Source organism: Cynoglossus semilaevis, chromosome 20, assembly GCF_000523025.1.
Source record: "Cynoglossus semilaevis isolate Cse_v1.0 chromosome 20, Cse_v1.0, whole genome shotgun sequence".
In the NCBI taxonomy this organism is placed as follows: domain Eukaryota; kingdom Metazoa; phylum Chordata; class Actinopteri; order Pleuronectiformes; family Cynoglossidae; genus Cynoglossus; species Cynoglossus semilaevis.
The window spans coordinates 14,390,861-14,401,185 of NC_024326.1; the positions used below are offsets into that span (position 1 = coordinate 14,390,861).

The window sequence follows — 10,325 nt, forward strand, 5'->3', positions numbered from 1 at the left end:
TTTTGCTATCGGTGTGACAATCTTAGCTAAAACGACTCAATCTGTCCAACATTCAGGTTCATTTGTTGCGCTGATTGTCTGCGCTATCATTGGACTATCATTGACGTAGATGCAGGTGAAGGCAGGGAGGATGCTAACGTCGTTGGTGAACTACTGTGCCAGCTCGTGGTGCTACCGACCCTAGCTTTAATTTCCTTCTTCAACAGCCTTTCACGGAGAGATAATGTTCCGCTCTCAAAGCCAGTGGTGACATTTAGTTTCTGAAACGCTCTCATCCTTCAAATGGCAGACCTTACATTTTCATTTGTGTTATAATCCAGAGAAATCTTTACCTGCTCTGAAAGAAAATAAGCTAATTTTCCACAGTGGCAGACAAAAAACAAAACAAACACACAGTGAGACCTAAAGATGATCTGATATGATTGAAATCTTCTACAACCTTAGTGGGTTTTTTTTCTCCAACAGCTTCTGAAGTTGTGAATTAAATCTAAAGCTCAGTTAAATCCTGGGTTGAAAACACGTTGGATTTACGGTTTATTGGAGGCTGCAACCAACGCAGGCCTGTCGTGTCGCACCTCAGAGGTCAATTCTTCACTCTGAATGTCAATAAAAGGATTCTGCTGGAGATATTGATGGGGGCTGTGGACGCTCACTGCATCACTACTGGATGACTGATGGTCAAAGGAAATACAGACTAACGTGTCCATTAGGGCTGTCGCTGCTCATCTGGAGCTGAAATCACTCTTTAGGAATAAGGCTAACAACGAGGAGTTCAAAGGGGAGAAATAACACGCTCTTCTACAATAATTATGATCAGTCACGGTAATAATGCCTCTGTGCCTGCTGCTCACTTTTCCAGCATGCCAGCAATTAATACTGAAATATCACAAAGTATACAGCAGTGTATGTATTTTTAAATAACAATTTAAATTGGCAACAAAAAAATATATATACTTGAGCTCTGACTGAGCTCTGAAGTGAGAGTGCTTTCTGAGACAAAGCCAGGATTCCCTGATGTCTTTGAAGGCCTCGTCCTTCCTTTAAAGTGACAGCTCTGGTTTGAATATCAAAGAGTAAAATATCTGAAGTAAATCATTTTTAATCATTTAAAAATTCAACTCGATTAAATCCTCCTCCGCTGCGAGGAGATCGAGATAGAAAAGGCCTGAAAGATTCATTCCGTCAAATTTATGGCTGCGTGTGTTGAAGCAAAGCCTCGTTGCATAAAAACCCAATTATGAGAGGACGTGACGAGTCAAAAAGGGGGACGTCTGTGGACAGATGTGAGGTACTGACCCTCGACACAGTTGGAGGAGAAGAAACAGATGTTGCGCGTCTCCAGGGGATTCTCATGGGTGAACTCCGGGGAGCGGGTCTGAGGCTCGGACTCTCCTGTCAGGGAGGAGTTGTCCACCTCCACAGGGAGACACACAGAGAGACAGAGAGAGTCAGAGAGACAGAGTCAGTGATGCTGAGACAACAGAGAGGGTGAGGTCAGTGAGTCAGGATGGAAGTGACAGATGCAGTACTTATTAGTACCAAGTGCAGTACTGTTACACCTTGGAGTACATGACCCAAAGCCTGTTCCAGAAACACTCTTACAGAGGAGGAAATCACAGACTTATTATTTCTGTCACTGCTCTGGAAAACTTGAACTAGTGAGGAGTGAAGTCTTGACAAGATAATAAATAAAAAAGAACGAACTGGCAGGAAGCAGATTTAAGTTCCTTTAAACCGGAGCTGCTGTCTTGGTCATCTGAGCAGAGCTTCCAGATCTGTACCTCGGAGCACGAAGAAGAAATGGTGTGGTACTAATCTGTGACTGTAGCAGACAGATGAACCACTGACATGTCTGTTGACTTCGTCTTTTTTTTACAGTTTCCTGCTAATTTGATTTCAATGGAAGTGTTTGAGCTCATTAACTGTGTTTGTTAATTAACTACTTCCTCACTGCAGACACAAACGCTTCCCAAGGACGAAGGAAACATTAAAAAACAAGTTGAAATATTTACCATTTCAACACAGAAACATTAAAAATGTTAACAAGAAATATTTACCATTTCAACATTACACACACACACAGAGCTCTCTCTTCTCCAAAAGTGGGTCACCAGCAGAATCACTGCTGCATGTGGGTCACTGCGACATGAGCGTTCCTAACGAGACGCAGCAGGTTTTCCAGGTTCCGGCTTTTGTTCATCAGTGTGAGACACGGGTTTAATCTGATAATCCTGTCAGCGGCTCTGAGATCAGGGAACTAACCCACACTTCAGTGGACAACATCAGAGGCTGCTCTGTTGTTTTAAGGACGTGCATCAGCCCTCTTTGGTCGTCTCTGGTCCAGATTTAATTATCCTGATTAATATTCCACAGGTGGCCAGTTCTCCAGTGAAATATCTTCACATTTACAAGATGGTCTGGCTCAAAGCTTTCATCATAAATCCCAGCCACTCTGCTGATCCCTGACATTTTTTCCTTCTGCTACCACTTAGCACTTTTTTTGTTGTTTTTTTTTAAACTCTACAAATGTCTCTGCAGCCTCTGGATGAGTTCCTATGATGTTTCTTTCTAACCAACAAACAAACACTCGTGTCCATCCTCAGGGGGATTTGTAATTACATTTAAAATAAACGGTTCCGATGCAAACGACAAATACCTGATGGCGACAGTGTGAAGGATAGTTTAGGATTTTTTTTTTTCAAATTGTGGCTGTATAAAACACTGGATCCTGGAGATGATTATTTAACTTTGGGCGACAATATATTGAATTTATTTTAAACGATATGGACCAACAAATGTGGTGTGTGGACCACTGTTTGAGGGCCACAGCTCTGTGCATAGCGCCCCCTTTCTGGCAGCCATGTTTTCACTGATGCTACGTGCGGTTCTTTATTGTGTTCAGTTCTTCGTTAATGCATTAAAACAGACGTTTGAAAAACAAAAAAGGGTGTGGTCCAGAGTTAGGTTTGCTGCTGAAATCCTGCAGCCCCCACCTCCCCCCCCCGGCACACCCCCTACCTTGCATCCACTGGAGAAGATCACTCGAAGGTCAGCTGGGATGCGGTCTCCCCCTTTGATCTCCACCAGATCTCCCAGCACCACAAACTCGGCATTGATATGCATCTTCTCCCCCTCCCGGATCACCAGGGCTTGCTGGCACGGAGAAAAAAGAAAGAGCCGGAGAAAGAGGAGAGAAGGGTGTTAGTCAGAACAGAAGATGAAGGGAGATTAAAACCGGGAGTCGTGGGGTGTGGAAGTACGAAAAAGACAGATATTCAGAGAGGACAGCGGGGAAAAAAAGAAGAAGACGACAGACAGGAAACAAAAGACAGGAAGAAGACGTAGATTAAAGCGTCAGGAAATCAAAGTGCTGGAGGTGAAGGAACGTGAAAGGAGTGGGGTTTTTTTTGTGCAAACACTGACAATCTGAAGTTGGCTTCCTGCTAGATTATTAGGTTCCCACTGGAGCCAGTGAATAAGCCTCACTTGAGGGACGTCTCATCCGTTCAGAAACCTCAGCTGCAGCTGCAACAACGACACGGTCACGTGCTCACTCACCTGGGGCACCATTTTTTTGAAGGAGTCCATGATCCTGGAGCTCTTGGCCTCCTGGAAGTAGGAGAAACACCCGGTGATGATCACCACGGCGGCCAGCACCACACCGAGATACAACTGGAGAGAGAGAGAGAGAGAGAGAGACGGGGGTGTGATGTGATGTAAGGCCTGTTAAAACACATGAAATGGTGATTTACAGACTTTAGAGCGAATTATAAAAAAGCAACAACTCCGACGCAGAAGAAGAAGACGGAGCTCAGAAGTAGAAGCTCAAAGACTCAGCGGGGGGGTCTGGAAGGAAAACCCATTCCAGGGCTGAGTCTTCGTGTCTATTTGTGTCATGGCGGAGGCTTCGCTCCGCGCTGGTCCACGTGAACAGATGTCCCAGGAACGCGGAAACACCGGGAAGTGACAGCTTTGATCTACGGGGCCACCAGGAGACACGGCCGCTCCACTTTGTAGACGTGTCACTGTATCTTATGTAAAAGCAGGAGGCGCGTGTTCCAGTGAATTTTTAGAGAATTTTTTTTTTTAGTTGGAGTTCTAACAGAAAAAAAAAGAGGTTAAGATTTCTTCTCTCGCTGACGCTCACCAAACCCAGAAGGAAGCAAAAGTTGTTTTCCTGCCTTTTCTTTTTTAGATGCTGGTACTTTTATTTGACAGAAGGCAAGAATGATGTTTTTTTTTAACTTATTATATTTAAAACCAGCAGAGCGGTACTTTCTGATTCAGGAAATACAGATCCACAGAGACGTCAACCACATGTTTAAAAACTGCAGTACTGAAGTACTACAGCCTGGAACAGTAAAACAAATTGTGTGTGTTTTATTTAAAACAGCCGACAGCTTACGGTGAGCCACAGAAACGGAAGCAGGTCTAAAACAGAGGCTGATGAATACGCTTGAAGTTGGGTTAGTAACTAACAAGCTAAACTAACTTAACATTAATGATAATCTAGAGTCTAAAAAATGACACTAAAAACATGAAAAATCAATCATTGCTGGAAACGTTTAGATGAATAATTGACCTTTGGACTCTGGGGTTGGGGGGTGGGAGGGGGTCAGGGGGGGTTTAGTCAACACCGAGGTGTTAGTTCTATGTCTGTCAGTTTGACAAAATCCTGGTTAGACAGAGAAGAGGAAGGAGTGAAATTTCCTGTTAGGAAGGATTTCCGTGTCGGAGAATCAAAGCAGCAGAGCTGCAGGCAGTGGTGAGTCTGGAGAGGATGAGCTGAACACACTCACTGCTGAGTGTGGAGATGAAAACATGGGCAGATTAGAGTTATTAGTGAGTGTGTGTGTGTCCATCTGCTGTGTGTTACTGTAGATGTTAGCAGGGTTTAATGGTGTCTGAGGGTTGGAGGGCTCTGACTGATGGTTGGGTAATGATTCATGAAGCTGCACAGAGGAGCAGGAGAACGGAGAGCTGATGTACACACTCTACTACACACTCTACTACACACTGTACTGCACACTGTACTGCACACTGGACCGGTTTTACACTCTGTACACACTATTTGGTAAATACTTAAATGCCACATATGTAAGGAACAAATACCGATGCGCATACTAATAACTGTGAATACTACACTGATACTTATATATACTACTTATTAATTCTTCTTTTTCTTTTGGCTTTGTTCCTTTTTTCTTTTACTTATTAATACTACATAATGCTAATACTAATATAATTACTAATACTAATTGAAGTGTTTCAAATACTACTGATACCAACACAAAAGAAACAAGTATCGGTACCAGACACCGATCCTTCAGCCCATACTAATACTGTTTCTTGGATACTTTGCCGTATTTCTGCTAACATTTAGCTAAGTTTCGCTGATCAACAATTCTCTACACTCATCATGAAAACAATTCAAGTGCCACAACGGGCCCCTGAGCCAGACCTTGGACATCCCTTCTGTACAGTACAGCCTCTGATGATGTTGTACGGTGTGTGAACTGTTTTGTGTGCAGGTGCTCACGTTGTCGTTGGGCGGCTCGTCCTCCATGGCCACCTGGATGCTGTAGGCCAGGAAACAGAGGATGGCGCCGATCCAGAGCAGGATGGAGAAACCGCCAAACAGCTGACGGCAGAACTTGACCCACTCTGGAGTGGTGGGTGGAGGTGTCAAGGAGTTGGGTCCATCCCTGGCCAGGACCTCGGCAGCTCTGGCGTAAGTCAAGCCCTGAGGGGGAAAAGCAGGAGTTTCACAGGATGTGTTTGGAAATCTTATTACGTACGACACAACGTTCCCTTCTTTCACCGCGACTGATCGAGTGATTTCACCGCGGCAGCAGAACATCAGCCGTTCCTGTCTGTTTGGTCCACGTGTAATATATCGTCCGACTTCCTTCTTCTGACCTTCTCAGGCGTACGACTGCTGGATTAAGTTAAAGTGAACATTTCTTTCTGAATTTCATGCTTAAAAGTATGTAGGTATAATTTATGACAATTTCACACACACACCAGAAATAGGTTTTTAAAGGATTAAACAGCTTGTGCTCTGCCTGGAAAAAAAAAAAAACCTCTCCAGCTTTAATATACAAGCCATTAAAAAGACACCATCAGTTTCACTACACCTGCAGTGTCAGAACGCAGGGAAGCAGCAAATGTTGTGGCAGCGTAAAGACCGCGGTGATGCACTGGCGTCGGAGTCGTCTGTCTGAGCGCGGTTGTGTGAGATTGTACCGACGGTGAGAATCAAAACAAGTGTGTGTTTGTGCGAGACTGGAGGATTAAAGATGAAAAAAAAAAAAGACGGAAAGGTGAAGCTTCCAGCGTTACACAGTGAGCACAGATTACATCTCTGTGTGAGTGATGTTTCACTTTTGTCTCAAGCTGCTGTGAAAGTGTGTGTGAAGGTTTGTGTAAGCGTGTGTGTATGTGTGTGTGTGTTGCCTCACCTCTTTCAGGTCCACTCCATAACGTTTCCCTAAATCGTCCAGATCTATTCTGTGGTCATCCTGCAGGAATAAAATATTAGTTTACAGGGAGTTTTTTTTCTTTTTCATTCCAGCATTACTGTAAGATGGATGGAGAGCACATATCTAGGGTGATAGAGAACTCTGAATATAAAAACCATCACTTCATCCCAACCACCGAGGCTGCCCATAAATAATGAGCATCACCGAGGAAACCAAAGTAGTTCACGTCTGGAGTTAATAAAAATAAAAAGTGATTAAATGTTTAGTTTAAAGGTCATCTTATTTCCTTTATGGTTTTGACAGCATTCACCATGTACCTCCCTTACTCTGGCCTGTAGGGTGCGCTAAGTTGGGATGTAACGATGCATCGTGAAACGGTTAAAAATCAACACAAATATGTGACAACTCAGATATTACAGAATTTAAATAACTAATTTTGTTTTATTGTAAAAACACTTTAAACTCTTTACAACACCAAAAACGTATTTATATATATATGTAAAGAAACGTAACGTAATTAGCATTAGCTTTTGTCCGGGGACAGAAGCTAATGCTAATTAGCTTCTTTGTAAACCCGCGAAAAAAAATATAAAGTGAATGTAAAGAAACATCAACTTTTATAGTGTATTTTCTTACTTTGATTCACTGTTCAATAATTATTACATTTTCTATCGTATAAAAATTATTAACAAACAGCTTTTCGTGACTGTATATTCCCAATGAATAATTAACTTTTCAACAAACTGTTGACACATAAGAACAAACGAAATCAAACGTCTCTCGGGTGTGTGTGCGCGTCATACTTAGCATATGCTGCCTCATATTTCTGGGTTTTATTTGGCCTTGAGTTCTTGGACCGTTTTCTTCCTCCCACGGCAGGACTGTTGTTCTGCTCCTTCCATCTATTTCTTTTTTTTTTTTTCTAACTGTCCATTTCGCGCTAGCTAGCAACAAGCTAGAGGAGCAAAATAGCTTGGGCTGTCACGCTAGGTGCGTTCACGTGCCACTGGAAATTTTAGCATCCTACGATTACGGCAGTTTACGTGTTGTACGGTTCAGGACTAATGGCTATAAAAAACAAATAAAACATTTCTATTTTATTTATCTTCTATAAAATAAAATAATGAACTTGATGACAAATTAAACAAAAAAAAAGTCCAAGGAAATCTTCAAGTCCAGTAGTATATTTATATAAAAAAGAAATACTTTCTCTGTAAACTGTAAGGAAAAACTACAACGTAGCTCCTGAAAACGGAGTAATCTTTCTAACCTTGTGCACTTTTTTTATTATCTATTTTAATCACAAAGGTCTTATTTGATGACCACAGGGATAAAAATGGTATTTCAAACAGCCGGGAGTTCTACAACAGTCAAATACTCTTCTACTGCTCACTTTCCACATAAAGCAGCAGGTAAAAAAAATCCAAATGAATGTAAAATTTAAATAAAATAAAACTTCTATGGAATAAAAGTCAGTTGTGCTATAAAGTAAATGTATTGCTTTTTTTTAAATTCTATGCAGAGGTTTTAAGACTATGTATAAACATTAATTATATGCCCTCCTCCCTTGGTGTTTTGCAGACTTTTTCTTTTTCAAATATTTAAAGTGTATTCAGTACAAAGCACCAGGAGACCAACATTACAAACTGGACTGTTGAGGGTTATTTACATTTTTTTTTAACATTTAATTTAAATATGCTCTTTAGCTCCACCTCCTGGAAGCTGTAACGGGTGACTAGAAAAGACCCAGATGTTGCTCAATCACTGAGGTTCCTACTTATTCTTTTTTTTTTTTTACTATGAATAAACATCGTCTGGAGAGAGCACATGTTCCAAACTATAATTTTACACAAGTAGGATTTCTGTGATTTTACTGGTCACCACTTCTTTGCCCGTTGGCAGAGATGGAGACAATCTGCTGTGAAACGTTTTCCAAACATCTGGTTTTATTAAACTCTTTGCTTTAGGGTTGATTTTGTTCGTATGTTTGGTTCTATCCCTGTGTTTAACAGGTTGACAAACAACCTGGAGACACTGGTTGGTTATAAAAAGTGGTTCTGATCTTGTTGATCTCCTGTAACAGATTAGCAAAGACCAAATCTGTCCACAGCCACATATATTTTGTGGAGAGCTCCCCCTACAGGTGTCTTCTTTTTTTTTTTTTTTTAACAGAGGTTTGCAGTCTGAAAAGCGTTCACTCTCCACAGGATGTTGAGCGCTCAATATTCGGTGACAGTTTGAATGACATCAGGAAGTTAAAATGTAGAAAAGAAGATTTGATTCCATTGAAAAAGAGATCACATGATCAGGGAACCGCCCCCAAAATGTTGTCAGAAAAAATTCGCCCCGGTTAATTGGCAAGAGATGCAGCAAAACATACAAGGATCCGTGTGTGTGTGTGTGTGTCTTCACTCGGCTGCTTTCTGACAGCACCTCAAAGAGCGTGCAGCTCGGCACAAGACAAAATAAATAAATAAATAAATAAATAAATAAAAAACCCAACTCTGCAGCGCACTGCTGGTGGCCCACAAATTATTCAGCATCTCTCAGAGTACAAAGAAGAGCAGCCAGAGGGTGGTGGAGCAGATCGGAGAGGACAGCCTGCTTCAGAAAACGTCCAAATCTGACTAGGACGAGAATGTCGGATTGTCGTCTTGTTTACGGGCCAACGTTTTTTCATTTAGAGCCTTATTAAATATAACTCTGGCTTTGGCGTAACAGTTGGGAGGGGGGGGGGCGGGGGGGGGGGGGTTTTGGGGGGGGCGGTCAGGGTGTTTTTCTTACCAAGGACACTTCCTTCTTCAGCTCATCCAGATCCCTGTCCTTCTTCCTCTTCCTTCCACTCTCAGCTCCACTCTGGAGGAAAAAAGAGAGCAATTACTATACATCAGGCCCGTGGGCTGCCATCCCAGAACCATCATATAAACTAAGTGGGACTCATGAGCTCGTCATCCGGAGGTCAGTGTGAGCAGAGTGGACCTGAGTGCAGGCCGGCTAATATCTGTCTTTGAGGAAACTGAGACTCTCAAAGACAGGCAAATATCTTTGAGCAGGGTGAGAGGTCTTCATCTGAGTCAGCCTGCATGTGTCTGTGTGTGTGTGTGTGTGTGTGTGTGTGTGTGTCACGGACAGATGGAAGAATGGTGCATCATGGAAATCATCTGCTGCTGTCAGTCTCCTCTCAGCAGCACGTGTGCCAGTCAGAGAGGGACGGCTTGACAAGGAGACGGAGTGAAAAAGTCATCAAAAAACCAGACCAGCGTCGGAGTCGCTGCACAGTCTGAAATGTGTCTGGCATAGCAATACAACCCCCCCACCTCGCCCTAACCCTCGCCCCCCACCACTCCCACCAGCCTGCCCTCACATAGAAGGGCAAATGGAATCTGCCCTGGTGGAGGCAATAACAACCAAAACAGTGAAATTAGGCAAAATAAATGGAAAAGTCTGGAAAAAAAAAAAAAGAAATCCCACCCTGAGACGTTACCGTCCCCGAAAAAAAAAAAAAGACACAGCAGCCTCTGCTGCAGGAACTCAGTACTTTTCCATCAAAACGTGTCGGTGCCATGTGTTACTGTACATGGACAGCAGGAGGCAGAGCAGAGGGCTGACAAGTCAACGCCACGATAGCGATTTAAAAAAAAAAAAAAATGGCAGAAACGGAGACCAACTCAAACTCACTCCTTTTCCCATGGTGGAGACGTCCAAACGTCCAAACGTCGGCGTGCTGCGGCTACAGGAGCGCTCCTCGGGGTCTGACACCGCGACTGACGTCTCCCACCACCACGGGTGCTGGACACTGGTGGCCTTTTTGGGCCTGCCCACCCCCCCCCAACACTGCCCCCC

At 43.0% G+C, this 10,325-nt stretch overlaps 1 protein-coding gene across 1 annotated transcript in view; it reads right to left on the minus strand.

The window, feature by feature from the left end:
* LOC103396780 (sodium/potassium-transporting ATPase subunit alpha-2-like) overlaps positions 1-10,287 on the minus strand; it is a gene marked incomplete at its 3' end in the record, with an annotated part of 14,236 nt that extends 3,949 nt beyond the window's left edge. The window contains exons 1-7 of the mRNA XM_017042124.2: positions 10,161-10,287; positions 9,267-9,338; positions 6,462-6,521; positions 5,540-5,743; positions 3,559-3,672; positions 3,019-3,153; positions 1,297-1,414 (exon numbers count right to left, since the gene is read on the minus strand). Of these exons, the coding sequence (XP_016897613.1) occupies positions 1,297-1,414; positions 3,019-3,153; positions 3,559-3,672; positions 5,540-5,743; positions 6,462-6,521; positions 9,267-9,338; positions 10,161-10,172 (715 nt within the window). The remainder of the gene's footprint in view (positions 1-1,296; positions 1,415-3,018; positions 3,154-3,558; positions 3,673-5,539; positions 5,744-6,461; positions 6,522-9,266; positions 9,339-10,160) is intronic.
* Positions 10,288-10,325: the final 38 nt, after the last annotated feature.